General features: G+C 55.9%; 1 protein-coding gene across 3 annotated transcripts in view; it reads left to right on the forward strand.

The window, feature by feature from the left end:
* TMPRSS6 (transmembrane serine protease 6) overlaps window positions 1-22,339 on the forward strand; it is a 39,170-nt gene extending 16,831 nt beyond the window's left edge. For all 3 annotated transcript variants that reach the window (XM_043882402.1, XM_043882401.1, XM_043882403.1), the window contains exons 7-18: window positions 466-670; window positions 3,397-3,533; window positions 4,907-5,019; window positions 5,296-5,405; window positions 13,816-13,961; window positions 14,341-14,439; window positions 15,388-15,501; window positions 16,879-16,995; window positions 17,343-17,511; window positions 18,850-19,121; window positions 20,857-20,993; window positions 21,526-22,339. In XM_043882402.1, the coding sequence (XP_043738337.1) occupies window positions 466-670; window positions 3,397-3,533; window positions 4,907-5,019; window positions 5,296-5,405; window positions 13,816-13,961; window positions 14,341-14,439; window positions 15,388-15,501; window positions 16,879-16,995; window positions 17,343-17,511; window positions 18,850-19,121; window positions 20,857-20,993; window positions 21,526-21,684 (1,778 nt within the window). In that variant the 3' untranslated portion in view covers window positions 21,685-22,339. The remainder of the gene's footprint in view (window positions 1-465; window positions 671-3,396; window positions 3,534-4,906; window positions 5,020-5,295; window positions 5,406-13,815; window positions 13,962-14,340; window positions 14,440-15,387; window positions 15,502-16,878; window positions 16,996-17,342; window positions 17,512-18,849; window positions 19,122-20,856; window positions 20,994-21,525) is intronic.
* Window positions 22,340-23,685: the final 1,346 nt, after the last annotated feature.

Here is a 23,685-nt window from a genome sequence, read left to right on the forward strand (position 1 = left end):
CTCCCTCCTCCAGCTTGCCCTCCTGCCTCCAAGTCCCCTGCCTACCCTAGCCTGCAGACCTTTGCTCACTCTGTGACGCACCCCCCACCCCCCCACCAGACTTCTCTGAGAGGCCTCACTTCCGAGATATTCCCCCCAGTGTCTATATATTTCCCTGCTGTTCTCATTACTCCCCAGCAGTTGACCGAAACTTTCTCTAGCACTCGCCTGGTTTGGTGAGCTCAGTGAGCATGAAGGGAATGAATGAATGAATGAACCAATGAACGAATATGTGGATGAGGAGGCTGGAGATGGAAGCATTGGGGAAACAGGAAGCTGGGACAGAGGGCCTCTGGGCTGACCCCCATCCAGCCACTCTCCCCACCCCACCCCTGCCTGGATGAGGACCTGGTGGGGCTGCCCCCCCACCGGGTCCCTCCTCCCAGCTAACAGGGGTCAGGGGGCCTGTCCGTCTCCCCACTCCAGGCTGCTACCGCTACAGCTACGTGGGCCAGGGCCAGGTCCTCCGGCTGAAGGGGCCCGACACCCTGGCCTCCAGCTGCCTGTGGCACCTTCAGGGCCCCCAGGATCTCATGCTCAAACTCCGGCTCGAGTGGAAGCTGGCCGACTGCCGGGACCGGCTGGCCATGTATGATGTGGCGGGGCCTCTTGAGAGGAGGCTTATCACCTCGTGAGTCCCTGGGAAGGTGGTGGGCGGGAGGTTGGGAAGGGGGTGATGGTGTGAGGTCAAAGCCACACCCAGTGCTCTGAGACAAGGGGCTGGGTGACCCTGGGCCCTGTATTTGGCATCTGGGAGACAGTGAGGCCAGAGGGAGATGGCGAAAGAAGAGTGGAAGTGTTTGTGTACTTTGGGTAACCCCCTTCCCCTCCTCCAGCCTGTTTCCCCATCTGTAACAAAGCAGTTGTACTAGAGGATCTCTAAGCTCAGCTCTGGGAGGTGACATGATCTTGTAAGAATACTCTGAAGGCTGGCAGTCCCCGACTTCTAACCCTACGCTACTGCTTCCTAGCTGTGTGCCCTAAGGCAAGTTACTTTGCCTTTCTGAACCTCAGTTTGCTCACCTGTAAAATGGGTGCACAGCCATTCCTACCTTGCAGGGTTATTGAGAGGATTTCAATCAGATTCTGGGCCAATTCTTTACACACAGTAATGCTGTCCATTATTACCATACATTTGATGTATCCATTAAACCTCCAGCAGCTGCTAGCCATTATTACTTATCATTATATACAGTTTAGCTGGGGCTAGGTCACAAAGGGCATGGAATGCAAGGGATAATCTGATCTTTAATACTTGATAAGTGGGGAACTAATGGAAAGTTCTTGAGCAGAAGAGAACTTTAGGATAAGATGTGGAATGCAGAAGACAGGCAAGTAGTGGGCCATGGGGAAACCACGAAGGGGCTGGAAATGGCATTGGCCTCCAGGAGCCTGATTACCTCCCCACAGGGTGGGGGTGGGGCGGGGGACTACAGGAGGTTGGGGGAGACCCTGGGGCACCGGGCTGCTACCTCCTCTGTCCTGCTTGGACACCAGCTTCCAAGCCCGATGGGGGTGCGACCTGCATGTTCAGGTCCAGGGTAGTCCTGCAGGGTGAGCTGAGTGAGTTCTCCCCAGCCCCCTCCCCCAGGGCCTCTCTGATTCTCCAGGCTCTGAGGCTGCCTTCTCATCTGCAGCCCCACCCACTGCCATGTGCTGACCGCAGTCTGGGGTGTGCGTAGGCTGGGTTCCTGGAGGGCTCTGGGAAGCAGAGAAGCTAGACACCAGCTGATTTCCAGGCCTGATGAGGGTGGGGACACTTTAGGGCTTTTCCTGGGGCTTCTCCAAGTGCCCCATTCAGCCTGCTGCTGGAGAGGGGATCTGACTGCTGTCAGGCCCTCAGAGAAGGTGTAAAATTATGGATCAGACAGGACTGGGGGGTCCTCAGACTTCTACCCCATACCATGAGGGGGGTACTTTAGTGGTGATGGGAACACAGAGCGAGGGGCATAGGGTAGTAGGGGGAGCTGGTGGGGTCTCCATCAACCTTCACCTCGTTTTAGTTGCAACAAGGGCTCAGCTGCTTAAGTAAATAAAAGAAATCCCCAATATTACAAGTCAGGATTAAAGGCGACCTCTTATATTTTATGTCCCACCTCCTGAAGGAGAGGAGTAGTGGAGGCGGGGAGGGCATGGTATAGGAGGGTGGGGGGGCCCCCAGCAGTGAGAACAAGCTGACGATGGCCAAAGCAGGAGGATCAGGGAGAGGTGAGCACCTCCTGGGCAAGCTGAGGCCAGGGGAAAAGACCCTTCCAGGACCCTGGGGCACCAAGACTCTCCTGGGGAAATTTCTGGGATTGCTCACTCTTCCCTCGCCAGTTGCAGGGTTCCCAGGGCTGGTGTGGATGGTGTTTCTGAGGCTGTGCTTAGTTTTCCTGCATTTGCCTGGGTGCCCGCAGTCCCCCCATTGCCATCCACTCACACCGGTCAAGTTCAGAGCTGGCACAGGGCGGGTAGGTAGTACCTCCCTGCTGGATGCCGGCGCACCCCCTCCAGGGGGGGCAGGGTTCCTAGCTTCCTAGGAATTGGTCTACTGATGAGCACGGCTCCAGAGAATTCTGAGTCAAGAGGAAGTTTGGCAGAGGTTGGCCAAGAGTGAGGGAGGGGGAAGCCGGGAGCATCCTACCCTGAAATGGGTTGAACGGGGTCACAGATAGAGGGAGTGCCAGCCGCTATCACAGGCAGTGCCCAGCATGGGTCCGTCTGTGCTGTGGACCCAGAGTGGGGCCTTGGCAGCTTCATGAGCCTCAGTTTCCCCACCTGGTAACCAAGCAGTTAACCTTGACAATCCCTGAAGAACTTTATCATGGTTGACATTCCTCTGAGTCTAGAATTCTAAGATATGGTTATTTCTCCTGTGCCTCCCCCAAGCCAAGCTCTGGGTAGAGTCCTGGGGTACCCAGGGGACCACCAGACTGTACACTTGTCTTCTCTCTGTTCTAGCCAGGAGAGCCAGGAGTTAGGTATAGTCATCCAGAGGGCATGGCCCCCATAGGTGCCAGTCTGGTCTTGCAGGGCATAGTCTGGGCACTCAGGGGTCACGGGGATTCTGAGGGGGCTGGAGGGGTGCTGTGGGACAGGAGTCAGCAGTCACAGTGGAATTGTAAGCTCCAGAAGTCTGGGAAACCCCTTGTCATCTCTCCCCTGAGGAGCTGGCCTGACCCTTATAGGGCCTCTGGTCAGCCCCCTGGCCAGAGAGGGTCAGACACCTGCCTGAGGACACACAGCAGCCTGGCCGTAGACTCAGATGTACAGGCTCCCAGTCCCTCCTCATCTGTTCCTCTGGGCAGCCCACAGCCCTCCTGGATGTCCTTCCCAGGCCCCGCCCCTCCTCGTCGCCTCTCTCTGTCCCACCAGGGTCTATGGCTGCAGTCGCCAGGAGCCCGTGGTGGAGGTCCTAGCATCAGGCGCCATCATGGCAGTGGTCTGGAAGAAGGGCCTTCACAGCTACTACGACCCCTTCGTGCTCTCCGTGCAGCCTGTGACCTTCCAGGGTGAGGGCTCAGGAGTCCTTTGGGGAGGAGAGGGGCTCAGCGGCAGGAGTCGGGGTGCTCCTTGGGCTTGCCTTCCCCTTCTTTGCTCTGGTTGGTGATGGGGAGGGAAGGTTCTGGAAGCATCTCTGCTCTGTAAACTCACACCCACCCCTCTGAGCCCCTTTATCTCTCTCTGTTCTGGCTCCATTTCCCCCAACTGCTCCATCACCCCCTCCCCTGTCCCCCATCCTTTCTCCCTCCTCCTCAGCTCATCCTCTCTCCTGCCCTCTTGCAGACAACCTGTGTCTGTCCTACCTCCTCTCTCTTCTCTCCCTCGTCTTGGCTGTCTCCTCTCCCGGTCTCCTCCCCTACCCTCCTCCCTCTGAGCATGGAGAGTGGGGTCCCCCAGATGACCCTCTCACACTAAAGGTCAGTGCATTTGTCCCTGGAGATGGCGGGGGAAGGGTTTTCAGCGGCGGGCGATTCATGGGAAAGGGTGCCTGGGCTATCCCTCTGAGCCTTCCCCACTTTCTCCTGCTTCCGAATCCCCCTCCACCACCCGCATTCTCAGGAAGAGCAGGCCCCACCCTTCACACCTGCCGATGAGAGTCTCATCATCACCCTCAGTTATCATCGATCAGCCGCCTCTAGGCAGACAAAGCAAAACTTGAACTTTCCCGGGCTCCGTGGAGGGAGGGTTACACCGAGGACACACAGCCTGCCCCCTTTCCCTTCCTCTGCCGTCAGTCTCAATCTCCTCACCCACTTCCCCTTCCCTCCCCTGGTTCCACCCCCTTGGTCTCCTGTTGGTCACCCAATCCACAGGTGACCCTTTTGGAGTCCCTGAGGTTGAAGAAGTGCCAGAGTTGGCCCATTCTCATGGGCGTCTCTGATACAGCTCAATGGGGAGGGAAAGGAGGGCTTTAGGGACCTTGGCTCCATGGGAGGTGGGGACACAGCTGCTCCCCATCCCTCGCCCGCTAACTGTGTGACTTCACCCAAATTGCCCCTCTTCTCTGAACCTCATCATCTTTGAAAAGGGGAATGTTTCTTTCTCCCCAGTCCCTGTAACCGTGAGGCTGGCACAGCAGTGAGCACGTCCAGTAAACGGTCAAGGGCTGCACAGCTGATGTCAGCAGCGAACATTTATTGAGCACTTACTGCCTGCCATGTCTGTGTAATCTGCTCAACTACCCTATGAAGTATGTACTTTTATTGTCCCCATTTTACAGAGGGGGAAACTGAGGCCCAAGCTCACGCATTCACACTCAGTCTCTAAGCTGTACTGTTCAGTGGCAGGCAGGGTGGTGGGGTTTCCGCTGCCCCCCACCTGCTGGCAGGTGCAGTGGGGCGGGGCTGAGGACCCCTCTGTAACTTCTGCTCTCTGGACCCAGCCTGCGAGGTGAACCTGACCCTGGAGGGCCGGCTGGAGCCGCAGGGCGTCCTCAGCACACCGTACTTCCCCAGCTACTACTCACCCAGCACCCACTGCTCCTGGCACCTGACGGTGAGCCCACAGCCTATAGACCTCTGGGGACCCCAGTGGGAGGGGAGCACTGTCCTGCCTCTGACCCAGGCTGCCCCCTGGGTACTAGTCCTCTGGGGTGGGTGGGATGGCTCCCTTGGCCATGGCGACACTTGATTGTTGAGTGACTGACAGACCTCAGCCCCAGCCAGCACTCTATGTTGGCAGGCCTCCTTCCTGCTTTGTGATCCTGGGAGATGGGGCCATCGGCCCGGCCACAGCCCACGGGCCACCTAGTGACCAGCAACTCTGTCCTAGGTGCCCTCTCTGGACTACGGCTTGGCCCTCTGGTTTGATGCCTACGCATTGCGGAGGCAGAAATATGACATGCCATGCACCCAGGGCCAGTGGACCATCCAAAACAGAAGGTACCTGCCCCTTGAACCCCCTCCCTTTCTCTGCAGGTAGCCTCCCTTGGGAGCTCAAGTGTGGAATCTCAGAGGGGCATCACAGGAAGAGGGCAGAGGTGGAGTTGGTCAGGCCTGTTGCCTTACCCTTGACCCAGTCCCTGTCCACCTCCAGCCCCAGCCTCACCTCCTGCCACTCAGAGTTCTCAGACACACATTTGTCATCAGTCACCTTGGATGTTGATCCTAGTTAGAGTGAAATGGTTTCATTTCTGTAGGTACTGTCACCCCACCGCCTGGCACCCAGAATCCTTAAATGAGATGATGCAGAGTCATAGGATTCAGCGGTGCTAGGGCACCTTTCCTAAATCCATCCCAGTTGCCATCTCTTATCCTGCCCCCCATTGTTGGTCAAAGTAAAGCAGCTTCTGGGCCTCAACACTGCTTAGCCAGAGTCCACGTGACTTCTGCTAACCTGACAACTCCCCAAGGCCACCCTGAGTCACCCGCATCCCTCGTGGGATGCCGGTCCTGCTCTCTGTCCTACCCTTGGCCCCCTGGTGACAGAGTTCCTGAGGAAGCATTGAGTCTTTTGGAGAGGTGGGCAGGACACAGCAGAGCCAGGCCATCCTCTGGTCAGCGTGAATGCAGTTTAATCAGTAGGATGAGGGGGGGCTGGCCCCCTGAGGGCCACAGGTGGTCCTGGCAGTCGCAAAGGAGTATGGTGTGTGGGGAGGTGGGAAATGGAGACATTGCTGATGAGCTTCCCCTGGTCTGGAGAGAGACAGAGAACTGGGGCATTCAGGGAGGGGATGTGTATGACGGGAGGGGCTCTGTGTCTAAATACTGTGTGGGAGCATCCCATAGTGGGAGAGGATGGCTCAGGCACAGGTCATAACAAGGAGGGGGGTGAGGCGGGAGGGGAGCAGGGGGCACGGAGGGCAGAAGAACACCCTGCCATGGCACCATTGTTGCAGGGGTGGGGCAGAGGCTTGGGGAGAGAGAAGGGATCTCAAAGTAGCCTCGCAGAACTGGGGAGCCCCCTCCCCACTTGGGGTCCAAGAATGCCCAAGAGAAGATTCTACATCTCATCGCAGGTTGAGCCTTTGCTCTTCCTTCCAACCCTGAGATCCTAGGGGTCTATGAGAGGCTGGGATTCTAATGTGCAAGGTTCCTGATCTCTTAGTTTCACGGATTTTCGACATCAAAGATTCCAATACATTAAAATTGGAAAGTTCTGGGACTCTGGAACTCTTAGATTCTGGGTTAGTGTTCATGTTCACCCACACTTGGGTTTTGCTTATTGGTTGATCCTATTGAAAAGCATCAGCCAGACAAAGGGAGTCAGAGATTGACTACACTCATTGACTTGTCACCATCCTTTCCAGGGGTTTGGGAAACTATCAGGGGTTTTTGTGATTAAAAGGGAAAAGAAGCCATGCCGAGGATGTGAGTTTGAGCCTGTGCTATTTGGGGGTGATGTCAAGTGGTGTGACTCTGGCCCTGTGCTTTTTGGAGAGCAGAAGGCATCTTGTCCCATAGGTCCCAGCATGTGGGTGGCCTTTCTGGGCATGACTGCCTTGATCCTTCATGGAGTTCCCTCAGGGCCCCTCCCCAACGGCTTGGGGCCACCCAGATTGAGGATGACTGGGCTCACCCCCACCCAGCATCAGGAGCCCCCAGAGTGACTTTGAGAGTGGTCCTTGATTCATCATTCTCCGAATGAGGTTAACATCTTTTCCTGTTGCCTTCTCAATCCTAGAGGTGAATCTGATATCTCAAGAGGAGCTCGGAAGACAGAAGGGCCCTGGGTCTGATGCTCCTTCACGTACCTCCCACCCCCAAGGCTATTACATGGGCGGGAGGTGGACCCCGGCATCAGGTGCCCCATTCCACCTGCTTGTTGTTCAGCACAGGGCATCAGTTCACTGGCCTGACAGGCTGTGATGTCAGCAGTATCATCATTGCATTTCCCAGAGAAGGAAATCAAGGCTCCGTGGGATTAAGTGGTACCCAGATGGGTCCAGAGTCAGGGTCCCTCTCCCATGCACACCATGGGAACAGCGGGACATACAGTGGTCCACACCGTGCTCCCCTGGAGGTCCTCCTTCCTGCCTCCCTGACGCAGCCAAGAGGGTTGGGCAGAGGTGGGGGCATTAGGTGGTAGGACTACATGAGTTGCCCTTGGGTTTCAAGGGTGGATCACAGATGGGGAGAGTCTTCATCAAAAGGAATGATGCTGCAGTGGTGAAATTTCAAGCACTGTGACAGAATCTACCAAAATTGGAGGAGTCTCACCCTCCCTAGTGTCTCATAGCACCATTAAGCTACAGAAAAGTAAGCTGGGCTGGCTGTTGAAGCCTATTTTACCCATTGTACAGGTGGGAAAACTGAGGCCAAATGCGGACTAAGGACTTGCCCTTTTATTGTTACTTATTTATTTATTATTTTTTGGCTGCGCTGGGTCTTCATTGTGACTTTCTCTAGTTGTGGCACGTGGGATCTCAGTTCCTTGATCAGGGATCAAACCCACATCAAACCCAGGTTCCTAACCACTGGACCACCAGGGAAGTCCCTGGCCTCTTGTCGTTGTCTCTTTGTCTTGAAGTAGTGGCAAGGGACCCGGGTGTAGCTGGGTGGCGGGTGGGGTGAGGAGGATGAAGCCCCACAGGGCCTGGTGCTCCCACCAGGTGCTCCCTCTCTCTTCTGAAGCCTCTTCCACCTTGGCCATTGACGAGGAGCGACAGAGGGGAGACTGGGGTGATAAAGATGTGCTCAGGGAAGCCTGTCCACCTGTTTTTGCATGTAACTCTGGGTACATCCCATTCCTTATCTATAAAACAAGGCGGTTAGGCCAGCCCAAGGCCCTAACTTTTTATTATTTACCCATCAGAAAGATGTCTCCCAGTAAGTTGTGTTTATTAGTTCCTAATGAAATGTCATTTCAAGTTGGGCTGGAGAGGTAGAAAGAGTATCGCTATTGAAACAAGAAAGCAGGGTTCAAGTCCTGGTTCCTCTCCTTCTGTTTGGCAAGGACTCACCTTTTTCAGCCTCAAGTAAACCATCTAAAAAATGGGCATGAAGCAGACCTCCCATCCAGGGAAGAGTAACTGAAATGATGGGTAGAGGTTGCTGGCTCCTTAAGGCTGAGATAAAGCCCAGTTCAGGAAGGCACCAACCACGTGTTCAGAACTGGTTTCTGACTCTGCGCCAGGGAGGCCCTGCGCTCAGGTGCCATTTCTTTCATCCTCAGCAACCTGGTGAGGGAGCTGGCCCCGCAATGCCTTCATAGACCTATGAGGGGCCGAGGCACAGAGAGGCAAAAAGCGTTCCCACAAAATCACCCAGCTCATAACTAGAGAAACCAGAGTTGAGTGGTGAGATACAGAGCATGCACGAGGGCATGCGGGCCTGTGAGCGTGTGTCTGTGAAAGCATGCGCACTCACACTTGTGCGGTCTTCCCTCAGAGCCTTGGGGCAGCCATGTCAGCTCTTCCCTCCCATGGCCAAGGCACCCTGCTAAGGGGACTGACCACTGCTGTCTCTCACCACATCTGAGAGCCACCTGGGAAGTCCCATCTCTGTCTTCGCAGACCTTTGTAAGGGTCAGGGTCCCTGGGAGAGACTCGTGGCCCCCTGCCCTGAGGCTCCTGCCCATGTCTGAGTACGAAAGGGGATGCAGAGGTGTACCTCCAGATTGCAAGCACTGGGCAAACCATTTCCTCTAGTTCTGATCTTTTTTGATAACCATCAGCCCATGTAGTTGCTGGGAAATTCTTTGAATAAGCATTTGTTGGAAAATCTGCTTGTGTGGGTGGTAGAGACACGAGAGGTCTGGGGAACGGTGTAGATTTCCAGGCACAGGATTTATAAGGAGGGGGACGCACAGAATGGCTATTGACAAGGCGACAGAGGATAGGTTGGGGGAGAGGGGGGGTCTCACCCCTCAGTGCCAGCATAGTGATAAGGAGAGGCTGGCCGGGCTCCCTCCATTGGCGAGGCATCCTTGGGCATGTCACCTGCCTCCTCTAAGCCCTTTCTGCCTTCCCCCCACCTCCCTCTTTCCTCCGCAGCTTCTCTCTGGCCAACAAGACCTCATGCCCTTTGAGTGGCCAGGAGGCGGGGGAGGGAGCTGACCTCGTGACATCCGGCCAGCAGCAGCTGAGTTTCACAGAACCCACTCTGACGGGGCGTCAATACGGCACAGGCTTCCCCCTTTCCGGGAACCTGCCTCCTGCCAGCTTCCTCTCCTGTGATGTCACTTTTCTTGTGATCTGCCCAACCATTTCCACTTCGCCGATGGCGACGGGCAGAGTCACTGGCTCCTTAAGCCTGCTGGAGCCCCTCAGGCTGGGCTTGGCTATGGGGTAGCCCTTCTGGTCTCCAGAGCTTCTGTGTGGCCCCAGAGGCTCCCTGGGCACTGCTGAGGGCTGGCAATATGGAAGGAGGAGCTACTGTTCTCTGTGAGCTCACAGCCGGACGACGTCAGCAGCTAGTTTTCAAAGAAATCCCTTCTCATTCATGCCATAAAACATCCTATGGGGAGCTACCACCCCGTCTTACTACAGACATGAAAACAGAAGCTTGCTGAGGTTGAGCGAGATGCCCAAGGTCACACAGCTGGGTCACGTGGCAAAGCCCAGCCTCAGCCTCAGCTCTGCAGCTCCAGGTCCAGTGCTCTGGCCACGTGAGACACTGCTGACCTCCCCTTTCCAGTGCTCGCCTTCTCTGACTCTCTTTCCCATTTAGCCTGTCTTCAGGGAAGGGAATATCTGTGTGTGTATATCCATCCATCTATCCATTCACCCACCTTCAGTCCTTCATCTATCCATCAATCCTTCCTTCTTTCCATCCATTCATCCATCCATCAATACACCAACCCACCCTTCCTTCTTTCCATCTACCCACCCTTCTCTCCATCCACCATCCAATCTTTCTTGAACTCCCTGAATTCAGCTAGAGATGCTGATATGCAAGGTTGACCAGATCCCTGCTTGCTGTCTATGTGAGGCAAGAAGCAAAATTCCCCACATTCAGAGAAGGCAGAAAGCAAGGCAGGCATGAGTGCAAAAAATGGTGCCTTCAGACCCCGAGCACTTTGTAGCTGAGAGGAGAGGTGGGCTTCACAGTCTTCAGACTTTTGGCACTCCTTGGAGAGGGTGTATGGGGGTGGGGGCCCCATTTGATAGATGAGGAGGGACTGGAGAGTCAGGGGATGAAGCTTTGCTAATTTTAAGTGTTAAGCATTTTGCATTAAAGTATTCATATAATAATAAAAAAAAAAAAAACAAAAACCTTCTCCCAGAAGGCACTGCAGTAAGAACCAGAAACAAAGATGTGCGAAGAGGCCAAGCCAGTGTGTAGTTCCATAAGCCGGGCTGCGTTGGGGAGAGGGAGCAAGGGAGGGAGGAGCCTCCTTAGCTGGACTATACATGCCCTGACTAACTCGGGCAGCCTCTGATTACTTCCAGACAGTGTTTCTGGGGTGTATTTTTCAGAAGCAAGAATCTAGATTGTTATGTGAAATTAGCTGGCACATGCAGTTTTTAAAATGTTTTTAACACTGCATAGGCTAAATAGATCCTCTTTCGATTGAGTAATTTAACCTGCGTCGCTAGATTTCAGCCTCTGCCTTGAATTCTTTCGTTCGCGTCTGCTAACGAAGAGCCTTGCCCCAAAATGTTCTTAGAGCCTCTGGCCACGGCGACCACGCAGCCCTCCAATTCTTGTAACCATAAGGTTCCCCTCCCCTCCAACCCAGGTTTGGTTCCATCCCTGTCCACGGTGAGTATGTGGGGACAATGCCCCAGGCCCCTGAACCTTAAGTATGTTCAGGATGCCCCTGATTTCTCATTTCCCCCTGCTCAGTATTTCCCAACCCCCAGATTCCCTGTCCACTCCCCAGGACAAGTTTCTGGGGATAGCAATCCTTGATAACTTTTACTAAAATACTTTAAGAACTAATAGACCATCCGCGCCTTGTTACCTTGGCTTTGAAAAGATAAGGACCGGGTTTGCTTAGGACGCCCCCTGGTGGCACCTCATCCCTCTCTGGTCCCCCTGGGCTGTGCTGCCCTGGTTCTCAAAAGTTTCCATCTCACAACCTTCTACACTGTTTTAAAAATTATTGAGCAACCCAGAGAGTTATATGCCTCATATAAAAACTATATTTGTAATCTATATGTACAGTAGTAGAGATGAAAACTTAAAACATTTAAACATATTTATCATTTAAAATAAGAAACCCATTACATTTTAACATAAAACGAATTATATTTTCCAAAACTAAAAACATTTGGTGAAGAAAAATATCCTCATTTTATGTTTTTGCAACTTTCTTTATTAATTGGATTAATAGATCAGGACTGAATCCCCACACCGGCTTCTTCGTTCAGTGGGTTACTGTATCACATATCACATAGTCTCTGGAAAATTCTACTCTATTCTTACATGGGGGCTTCCCTAGGGTCTCAGACAGTAAGGAATCTGCCTGCAATGAAGGAAACCCAGGTGTGATCTCTGGGTCAGGAAGATCCCTTGGAGAAGGGAATGGCTACCCACTCCAGTATTCTTGCCTGGAGAATCCCATGAGTGGAGGAGCCTGGCAGGCTTCAGTCCGTGGGGTCGCAGAGAGTTGGACACAACTGAGTGACTGAACACACACGCACATCCTTACATAGTCTCTGGAAAATTCTACTTTATCCTTGTGGGAGAATGAGAGTGAAAAAGGCAAATCGTACCTGAGAATTATTATAAAAATAGTTTTCTCTCTGAACCTCCAAGGGTCCCCAGACCACATTTTGAGAACTGTACATTGGCATAGGGGCAAGAATATGGTTCCCCCAGCCAGACAGTATGGCCAGGTCTGAGGGGGGCCACAGGGGACATGAGGGCTCAGCCTCTGGAGCTCATGTGGCGTGAGGGTCAAGGTGCCCACCTCCCCGTAGAGCAGGCCAGGTGGGGCCTTCTGGGTCCTAAGAAAGCTGCATTCTTGCCTATCGTGGCACTTCCCTCGCTGAGCCTCATCTGGAAAACAGGATGAGAACAATCCCTGTTTACAGGGTGGAGCTGCTGCAACCTCAAAATCCCCATGCAGTGAGGCCTCCAACTATTACTGAACCAGTAAGTGCTTGCCATGTTCTAGGAGCTATGAGGAAGCCTCTGGCCCCTGGCAATTAGGGGACCTGCAGTGTGGGCTGCTGCATCTGCTGTGAGATGTTCCCATCATGCTTTGGGGCACTCTCATTTGCTCTCCTGACTTCCTCCTACCTTCTCTGCTAGGGGCGTTTTCACCTCTCCCCGCAGACTTTTCCACCCATATTCTGGGTGTTTCTTTCATCTGTAAAGGCATTCCCAATGGGGGTGGGCATTCCTATGATCTGATGGGGCTTACCCATCTGTTCCGTGAGGGTGTCCCTCCTGGGAAGGCAGGGTACCCCGGGTTGCTCTCTGCAGCGGGTCCTGCCACTCTGGGGGCGTGGCTGCACCTTCTGTGAAGGCATGTCCACAGAGCAAGTGTGGGCCCCAGCAAGAGCTGCGACCAGTGTTGTGTGGAAAGAGCCCCCTGTGCCCTCTGCCCTGGAGTTGGGAGGATTCCTACCTGCTCCCCAAGGGGTGGGACTCCACCTTTCCATGGAGGTCTCCCACCTGCTCTGTGGGAACAAAAGCATCATCCGTGGGGGCAGGGGAGGGCACCAGCAGGGATATGAATGTGCTCCCATGGTTGGGGGATGGTCCCACCTGGGTGTGGCCATGCTTGAGAAGGCACTGCCCATCACCTGTTGGTCCTGGAGCAGCACTGGTGCCCACTCATGTCCAGAGAGCCACAGGGAAGCCCCCGGGGCTGTGGAGACCTAGTGGGAGGCGCGGGCTTGAATGGAGAACACGGCTGTCTTCTTGCCCCACTCTGAGTACAGTAGGAACATCCCTTCTTGCCTATGGAGAGTAGACCAGTCAAGGAATATTCCTTCCACTGACACATTGGAGCCTTTTGTCAGGTCAAGAGAGAGGCGAATTTCCCTTGTTTTACAAGCAAGGAAAGTGAGGTCCAGAGAAGGACTCTGACCTGCTAGAATCTCAAGGCTCCTAGGTTGGGACTAGACTAGACCCATTCTAGTCCCCTAGACCCATTTTAGGATTCTGACTGGGACTAGAATCCAGACGATAAGTTTTATCCTGCCAGCAATGGGGAGGCATCGAAGGCTTCTGAGCAGGGCAGTGACACTGCCAGGCTGCTTTCTAGATGACCCTGGGGGTGAGCGGTCACCCAGGGGAGAAACCAAGACAGAGGAGGTGGGGGTGGGGCCGGGGTGCAGCTTCCCGTTCTTCCCCAGCTGCCCTGTCCTGGCTCTGTCTGTGCGCCGGGACCCAGGCTGTCCCGTCGCTTGGACCAGCCCGTGTAGCCCTCAGTCCGTCTTTGGTCCCCCCGCAGGCTGTGTGGCCTGCGCACCCTGCAGCCCTACGCTGAGAGGATCCCCGTGGTGGCCAGCGCCGGCATCACCATCAACTTCACGTCCCAGATCTCCCTCACTGGGCCCGGCGTGCAAGTGTTCTACAGCTTGTACAACCAGACAGACCGTGAGTGTGGGCAGGTCGGGGGGTGGGGGGGACCCCACAGCCCCTGCAGCTCCTCCCTGCTTCTTAGCCCTCTCTGGAAGCACCGAGAGGCTGGTCTAAAGGAGTGTTGTGTGTGTGTGTGTGTTCACTCATGTGCCCCCACATGTGCATGAACATAGGCAGCTTTGCGTGTGCCCACATGTGCAAAGCACTCACAGGTGTTTACGAGGTATACACACTCATACATACCCAAACGTGTGCTGTGTGCCTGAGCCCAGACATGTATGTCTGCATGGACCGTGTGCACAGGCACATGGGTACACATGTGAGCACACAGGAATGGTGTGTCTGCACGTGTTTTCCTAATGATGTGTGTCCCGATGGTGCTCTCTCCATCCAGCCTGCCCTGGAGAGTTTCTCTGCTCCGTGAATGGACTGTGTGTGCCCGCCTGCGACGGGGTCAAGGACTGCCCCAACGGCCTGGATGAGAGAAACTGCGGTGAGCAGCCCGCCCACCCCGTCCCTCCTCCCTCCCCACCTCCGTGCTGCTGGGCTGAGCCTATCGTTTGGAGATCTCCCAATGGGCAGCTCCCATTATCAGCATCCAGGAAACTCCCTCGCTGTGTTGAGATGGCAGGGTGGATGCACAGGATGGGCAAGTGTCCCCTCCAGGGCCGCCCCGTGGGGCAGTCGCAGAGACAAATGGGGACCCGATTATGCTGCTTCCCAGCTCATGGCTTCTCACCACCAGGCTATCACCCTCAGCCTTCTGCCCAGGCAGCCGTCCGAGAAGGAACAGAGCAGAGGAGGGAGGACAGGACCAAGAGAAAGAAGGCTGTTAAGCAGGGTTGGGCAGGCCCAGGGTGGCCAAAGAGAGGACCCTGTATCTGCCTCTTTTGAGCAGGACCCTCCACTGCAGGGGTTCAGACTGGAGCTGCTGACTCTTCCTGGGGCTGTGCTCACCGCCAGCCAACCCTGGCAGAAGGGAATCAGAAGGGGCTTCTGACGGTCCGCAAGCCAGGATTCTCCTGGACTAATAACTCTGCCTCTGAATCCTGGCTTCTGGCCCCCAGAGTCACCATCACAGCAACCTGCATCCCATCAAAGTCTTATCCATGTGGGGAGGGAAGTAGGAGGCAAGGGGGATGTGCCTGCCTCTGACTGATCCTGCCTTCATGCTGGGGAGGGCACCTCGTATTTGGAACCGGAACATCTGGCTTCAAGTTCTCGCTCAGCCAGGTGACTTCAGACAAGTCACTTCGTTTCCATTTTTCCACCAGTGAAATGGAATATCTCATTGAGTTGCTGTGAGACTCAGGGGTAAAGTAGCTGAGAAAGAGATTTGTGATCATAACTTTCGATACCATGCATGGTCTCCAGGCGATGCAGAGTCCCAGCCTGGTGCCTCTGGCTTCCTCCCAATTGTCCCGCCTCTGTGTCCTCACAGTTTGCAGAGCCACATTCCAGTGCCAAGAGGACAGCACGTGCATTCCCCTGTCCAGGGTCTGTGACCGGCAGCCTGACTGTCTCAATGGGAGTGACGAAGAGCAATGCCAGGAAGGTAGGGCAGAGTATGACTAGGTATCTAGAGGGAAACCAAAGAATGGGCTCGGCCAGACAACCTGGCCCTTCTCCGTGCTTCTTCCACAAAGGTTTCTGCCCTCTTGTCCAAATACTTACCAGCCCATCTATAAGTTTGCCTACATGTCCATCTGTCTATCCATCCATCTGTCCATCCATCCATCTGTCCATCCATCCATCTATTCATCCATCCATCTACCCATCCACCCATTCTTCCATCCATCTGTCCATCCATTCATCTGTCCTTCCATCTTCTGGTCTCTCCAACCATTTGTCTGTCCATTGATTCATACATCCACTCACTGATTCATCCATCAGCCTGTCCAACCACCTATCTCCCTGTCCACTAAGCCATCAATCTACTCATTTATTGGTTTTATTTGTTTACCCAATTTCCTGTCTGTATGTCCGTTGTTCCATCCTCCATCCATGCATCCATGAATGCACATGTGCATGCATCCATCGAGGGATCTAACTACTTGTTTGTCCATTGGTACTTACATCCACTCATTTATCCATCTAAATAGCTGCATGTCAGTCTTCTTATCAGACTATCAAACCACACATTTGTTGGTCTGCCCAATATCTTGTCTGAGTCTCTATTGTTTTATCCATCCATCCATCCACCCACCCATCCATCCCTCAGACCAGCCAACCTTCACTTGCAGACTACCCAGTGATATGCAAGGCAGAGTAAGGAAATTGAAATAAAAGGCACCGGAGAAGTGGTCCCTGTCCTCTGGGGATTATCTGATTTAAAATTTAAAAAAATATGGGTTACTGTCTCTGGGCCAAAGCCTCTGAACATCATGTCCAGTAGTACATGAAGACTGGAGGGTGAGGAGATGAGGCTGAGAAAACCAGAGAAGGTGGGCTTCGAACTAGGCCTTGAAGAGACATAAATAGAGGAGGAAAGGAGACCAGGTGAAGACTGGCTGGTGGGGCAGAAAGCTCTTCACAATGAAGGTAGTGAGGAGCAGGTGGGTGTCTAGGTGGGTCGGGGCCTGGGGGGCTGCCAGGCCAAGGTAGTGTGATGGGAGGGGCATAGCCTTGCTCTTGGGAGCCTTGCTCATCTCAAGGTGGAGGCACAGTTCTGGCTTCAGGTACCAGGAGCCCAGGTTTGAGAGGGGAGACATCACCTTCTCTCAAAAAACAGTCTGAGGGAGCGAGGGAGTGAGGGATATGTCCTGCCTCTAGGGAACCCTAAAGGAGCCTCAGGGAACCCTTTAATGTGATCAAGGGACCCCTCCCCAGTCATCTCCTGGCCTCTTTCAGGCTCCATCTTCCCTGGGCTTTGTTTTGGAGGCTCCTTCAGGCTCAGGGACCCACTCTCTGTACCCTGTCCCCCCAATCCTAGGGGTGCCTTGTGGGACCTTCACCTTTCAGTGTGAGGACCGCAGCTGTGTGAAGAAGCCCAACCCAGAGTGTGACGGGCACCCCGACTGCAGGGACGGCTCGGACGAGCTGTTCTGCGGTGAGCCCTGGGCGCTCCGACAGGCTGGGGTGGGCAGGACACCCTCCATCTGCTGGGCCCACGAGCATGGGAGGGAGGGAGGTGCCCACCCTGAGGGCCTGGAGGGACAGCTCACCGTCTGTCCATCTGTCTCTTTTTACCCTGCCTCTGCCCCCTCATGCCCACCTCTGTCTCTCTCTCTTTCTCTCTCTCTCTCTCTCTCTCGCTCGCTCCCTCATTCTCTTCCCCTGGGCCCCTCTGTGTCTTTCCTCTCTCCTCTTCCATGCCTCCCCTTCTGGCTCTCTCTCTGTTTCTCACTGGATCCCTCCTGCCCCTGCCCCTCCGTCCACCCCTGCCCCTGCCCCCAGACTGTGGCCTTCAGGGCCCCTCGGGCCGCATCGTGGGCGGGGCCGTGTCCTCAGAGGGTGAGTGGCCGTGGCAGGCCAGCCTCCAGGTTCGAGGCCGACACATCTGTGGGGGGACCCTCATTGCGGACCGCTGGGTGATCACCGCTGCCCACTGCTTCCAGGAGGAGAGGTGAGCCTGGGGACAGAGGCCACGAGAGGTGGGTAGGGAAGGTGGTGGCGAGGGGGGCGGGGGCAGCGTGCCTGAGATCTCAGCAGACAGAGGGGAGGGTGGTGGGAAGCCCCTCAGACTTGCTGTCCTGACACTCGGGTCCAGCCCTGACTCTACCACGAACACACTCTGTGCCCTGGGAAAGGTTGCTCATCCTTGCTGTGCTCCGCTTCCGGTGTCTTGCTTTCAGCTGGGCCGGTGAGCCATTCATTTACTCCTTCCTCCATTCAGCGATATTTGCTGTGCTTCTCCTCTATGCCAGGGCCTCTGCTAGACACTGGGGTAGAGCTGAGAACAGAATTCCTGCCCTGGCCAGAGGTCGTGACACCCTCCTCCAGACGTGCCTGTCCCCCACTCCGGTGAGGGAGAGGTGCAGAGAAGCCCACAAGAAGGGCCATCTCAGCCCACCCACAGACATCCCCCCATCTCCGTGGTGGGCTGACAGCTCCCACAGCTCTCCACCTGCAGCCTGATGCCCGGTGCTCCAGAGCCCCCCCCCGCCCCCAGCACAGCCAGCCCTGGACTCTCTCCCCACACCTCCTCTGTCCTCAGTCCAAGCCAAAGGCCTGGAGCCACCCGGGCACCCTTCCGTCTCCCCCCCACTCAGCCAGGCAGCAAGCCCTCTCAGTGGTCTGAATGCATCTTCAGCCACTGCACATCGATGCTGCCAGCATCACCCCTGGGTCACTGCAGCAGCCCAGAGTCCAGCTCCCTTCTGCATCCTATGCCTGGGCGCCCAGGTGCCCTTCTGGGTGCGGTCTGACTACCCAGGTTCTTTGACTCCATCCCTGGCTCCCCACTGTCCACAAGGCAGAGAAAGACCTGGATGCTGACCTGGCCTGCAGGTGTCTGCACACCCAGTCTCTGCCGACTCTTTCACACTCAACTCCCACCCACTCCTCCTGAGGACCCGCAATTTCCAGGTGTTTCCCAGTTGCTCCATCTATAAAGCACGCAGAAAACGTCTGCCAGTGCCTGGCACTGTGCTGATTTTTTTTTACATTCACAGTCTTACTGAATTCCCCCAGGAACATATGAGCAGAAGATGCTATTCCCACTTCACAGATGGGGAGACTGAGGCCTAGAGAGGTACACACACCTCTAGGAAGGGATGAAGCTGGGGCTGAAGTCAGACTCCAGGGCCAGCACTCAGCACCACCCTGCCAGCTGCACGGTCTCCCAGAGCAGGGTGGGGATGGGTGTGGGGGACCAGGTCCCAGGTGGGGATGCTGGCTATCAGAGGGATCTGGGATGGGATGGGGGAGGCGGCCACTGAGCGAGTCCCCCTCCCGCCCCCAGCATGGCATCCCCGGCGCTGTGGACCGTGTTCCTGGGCAAAGTGTGGCAGAGCTCACGCTGGCCGGGCGAGGTGTCCTTCAAGGTGAGCCGTCTGCTCCTGCACCCGTACCACGAGGAGGACAGCCACGACTACGACGTGGCCCTGCTGCAGCTCGACCACCCCGTGGTGCGCTCGGCCGCCGTGCATCCCGTCTGCCTGCCTGCCCGCTCCCACTTCTTCGAGCCGGGCCTGCACTGCTGGATCACGGGCTGGGGTGCCCTGCGAGAAGGCGGTGAGCTAGACTGCGGGCAGGGGAGACAGGGTGGGTCTGGCTCGCCTAACTTCTGAGCCTGGAGGGGAGTTGGCAAGGGACCCTGGGGCTCCACTTCTGAGGCCTGCTAGTCCTGGATTAAATGAGGTTGGATTTCATAGAAAAAAAAAAAAATAAAACTTTTACTGCGGCCATGGGTCCCTGTCACCCGGCCCTTCCCTTCCTTGCAGAAGGGCACTTACGGAGAACCAAAATCATGGGAGGCGATCCTGGGGGATATGTGTGGGGTGACAGGGCGGGCCAGGGACCCCATGGCCCATGGGCAAGCTCCAACCCTCTGCTCCTTGGACAGTGGAGGGTGGCGGGGTATGTGTCTGTGTTGGGGGGAGACTTTTAATTACTAACACTTACCACATGGGGGTTAGATTTTAGGGGAACATGATTTCATTTAATCCATCCAACCACTCTAGTTTTGGTTATCACGGACCCCATCTTAAGGATGGGAAAACAGAGACATTTAGCATTGACTCAAAGTCACACAGGGAGGGTTGGAATAGTAGAACCCAGGACTGTCTGACTCCAGAGACTCTGCTGTTCCTGCTACTGCCTCTCAGAAACATGAGTTTCTGTCCTTCCCTCCTACACTGACCAGAGGTTGCTGTCCCTAGAGGCCAGCTCTCAGTTCTGTACATGACTACAGCCATGCCCAGCACCCTTCGTGGTGGTGGCTTTCAGGAGTGTATACTGTGCTTTACAGTCTGGAGGTGGGTGAAGTTGAGGGATAATGTAAAGATGGAGAAGCTGAAGCTCAGGTGTAAATTGACTTTGTCCAAGAGGATGATAGAGAACAGTGGTCAAGCAAGGATCAATTCACTTGCTCATTCATTCATTCAGTGACACATTTGTGAGCACCTGCTATATGGCGGGCATTGAGTTGGACAAAGTGGTATAAAAATGAATAGGAGACAGTGTTAAGAGCTGACATGGATGGGGGTGTGGGGGCAATGGCAGCCCAGAGGAGGGGTGGGCTGAGCTGAGGCTTGCAGGGTGGGTCAGCAGTGTCCCAGCAAAGCGGAAAGGCATTTTTGGTAAGAGCATAGGTGGCAACCGACCTGAGTACACCCAGCACCAGAGGGGAGCCAGAAGCAGGTGGATCTGGGTGAGGACAGGCGGGAAGGACAGGCAGGGGATCTCAGTCAGGATCTTGAGCCAGGATTCCTACTCCTGACCTGAACTAAGGTCTCGGGGCTTCGGGAAAGAAAACCAGTGTCTGGGTCCCACCCCAGCTGAACAGACTGGACCGCCAGTGGAGCTAGGCACAGGGTGTATATTGAAACTCCATGGCGGGGGTGGCGGGGCCCTAACACACATCCTCGTGGAGAGGCGCTGGCTGGACAGTGAGCAGGCTGACTGAGTTTTAGGTGGGAGCAGAGGTGTGAGGTGTGTGCTCTGGAAAAGTCCCCCAGAGCTGTCACAGAGAAGAGGGGAGGCGGCCAAGAGGCCTCATGGAGGAGGGAGTGGAGGAGAGCCTGAGGAGGACTCTGGCCCTGGTGGGTGGGAGGGTGGGCTCTGTCCCTATGAGCCACTTGGAGAAGGAGCCAGAACAGTGTCAGTGAGGGGGAGGGCAGAGATGGGAGGGTGGGCAGAGCAGGGGCGAGGAAGGAGCTCTTGAAATGCAAGAGGAGTAGCCAAGAGAAGAGCGTGGGCCCCGGGCGTCTCAGACCCTCTCACCTTTGCCCTCAACCCCACCCCGCAGGCCCCACCAGCAACGGCCTGCAGAAGGTGGATGTGCAGCTGATCCCGCAGGACCTGTGCAGCGAGGCCTACCGCTACCAGGTGACGCCCCGCATGCTGTGCGCCGGCTACCTCAAGGGCAAGAAGGACGCCTGCCAGGTGACTCCCGCGGAGTGGGCCAGAGGGCGGGGGAGACGGCACTGCTCTCATCAGCCAGGGCCCGGCCCTCAGCTCACAGCAGCCTGCAGCAGCCTCACGGCAAGCTGGGCTTGGCTGTCCCCACTTTGTGGATGAGGAAACTGAGGGTTGGGAGGTTGAGAGACTGGCTCCAGGTTGCAGACCCCAGATCAGAAGAGACCCTGGGGGCCAGGTCTGAGACCCAACCCCAGCTCTGCTCCTTACCCTCTGAGAGGTACTTTGCCCAAGTGACCCAGCAGAGAGGGCTAGATGGAGCCCACAGAAGGGAGGCAGAGCTGGGCAGGGCACTGGGACACACATTCAAGCCTCCATGACAGCCAGGCCCCGCTGGAGGACAGGCTGGGTTGGTTCGGGCTCCCTCCATGTATCAGAGGCTTTCAAAGGGGATGTGATTTTCCTGCTGTCACTCTCAGAATATCCCCAGTAGTCCAGCCCTTTACCTGAAAGTAGATTCCTTTACCCTGACGTAGTCCTGTCTCTCCCTGCCTTACAGGGTGACTCAGGTGGCCCGCTGGTGTGCAAGGAGCCCAGTGGCCGTTGGTTCCTGGCAGGGCTGGTCAGCTGGGGTCTGGGCTGCGGCCGGCCCAACTATTTTGGCGTCTACACCCGCATCACTGGTGTGATCGGCTGGATCCAGCAGGTGCTGACTTGAGGAGTTGGCCCCTGCAGAGCAGGGGCCTACCTCTTGGACTCAGAGAGCCCAGGGCACCCACCGGGGGGTCGAAAGCAAGTATTCTGCAGGCAGCAGGGCCCGGAGGGGACAGGAGGTGGTGTCTTTCCCGTCCCCCAACCTGCTGCTTGATGTCAGCCTCAGTGAGGGTCCAAGGAGGGAGGAGGGCCATCCGCTGGTGGTCCAGACCACCCCTGAGGGCCTGGAATGGTCACCAGTCCTGGATGGGGGGTTCTCATCCAGGCTGTCCCCTCCTGATTCTCTCTTCTCCTCCCCGCTTCCTCCGCTGCTGACTTTGGGGGGAAGAGTTAAGCAGTGATCCTGTGGCTGCCAGGTCCCCCCGCCACCGCCCCTGCCCCAGTGCAAAGGCTGTTAGGATGGCATCTTCTCCAGACAGCAGATTCCAGTCTTTGAAGCCCTCAGCCTAACTTGAGTGGTGGAGGAGGAAGGTGCTCCCACAGGAAGGCCCCTCAGAGTCCTGGAGACAGCCAAGTGGGCCAGCCACCACTGCAAGCCAAAGGGTGGGGAGCCTGGGGTCCAGGGTCCTCCCAACCCCACCTGCCTCTTGGGACTTCACTGCCCATTCTCACCAGGAGGTGAGCTCAGCTGCCCTGTGGAATAAAGCTGTCTGACCCAAGGTCCTGCTCTGGGGGTTGAATGGGGCCCCAGCACCAATCTCATGCCCTTGACTGAACAGACTCTTGCTATCTGCTCAGCCTGTTGGCTAAGTGTCCAGAAGGCCATGGTGAGGTCAGTGGAGGCAGGGCCTGCCTCCAGGGCAGCTTCCTAAGTCCCAGGAGCCATCCTGGGAAGGTGGTTGGGTGCCCTCAGGTCAGAGTCGGGCTTCCCAGGTGGTGCTAGTTGTAAAGAATCCACCTGCCAAGCAGGAGACGCAAGAGACGCAGGTTCAACCCCTGGGTTGGGAAGATCCCCTGGAGGAGGAAATGGCACCCCACCTCAGTATTCTTGCCTGGAAAATCCCTTGGACAGAGGAACGTGGCGGGCTACAGTCCATTGGGCCACAAAGAGTCAGACACACACAGGTCAGAGTCAGGGCCGGGACAAGTGACGGGCTCCTTCTGGAAGCCTAGGAGGAAACTGAGGGGCAGAGAGCCTCCTGATCGCACCAGGGAGGGGTCAGGAGTGGAGCCTGGGGCGGAAGCCCTGTCTCTTGACTCCCAGGCGACCACTTCTCTGTCTCAGCACTGCGTCTGCATCCCACGTCCCTTATTCAGCACCTCACAGGCTCTGACCACGTGCCAAGTGGGGTCACGGAGTTGCACAGAACTCGGCTCCTGATCTCGGGAGGGGTGGGATGGTGATCCAGTGTGAAGGGTTCTGGGGGAGGCAGCCAGTAACTTGGAAAGTCAGGGAGGGCTGCCTGGAGGAAACTTGAGTTGGGATTCAAAGGCAGCCAAGGTAGGGAAGAGCATTCCAGGCAGGGGAAGAGGATGTGCAGAGTCCTCAGAGTCCGTGGCCTCTTAGGGAAAGTCAGTTGTTTTTAGTTGGGACAGAGGTTGGGGTTAGGGGCACAGCAAAGGAATTCTTTGCAGAATTCCTTTGGGGAGGGGCAAACTGAGATGAGATGGCAAAGAGCTTGGAGTGGAGCTGAAGATCTGATGCTGGACACTCTGGGGAGCCACGAAAGGTTCTAGAGCAGGAAAGGGACACACAAGTGGCTTCACATTTAGAGCCAACACTGACATCAGCGTGGAGAAAATGGGAGGCAGGGAGGCTGGTGAGGAGGCCGCTGTAGAACTCAAGAAGAGAAGGAGGAGGCCTGGCCTGAGCAGGGCAGTGGGGATGGACACAGCACTGAAGGACCTTCATTATCCTCCAGGTGCGTTGGTGGTGGGGGTAATCTGAGGACCTCTCTCAGCTGGGCTGGTGGAGGACCCATTGCCTGACCTGGGGCACCTGGGGAGGGAAAGGCTCTGGGAAGGTATCATGAACTTAGGGTGCCTCTAGGAGGGGGATGTCCAG

The sequence above is a fragment of the Cervus elaphus genome, chromosome 22 (genome assembly GCF_910594005.1).
Source record: "Cervus elaphus chromosome 22, mCerEla1.1, whole genome shotgun sequence".
NCBI lineage: Eukaryota > Metazoa > Chordata > Mammalia > Artiodactyla > Cervidae > Cervus > Cervus elaphus.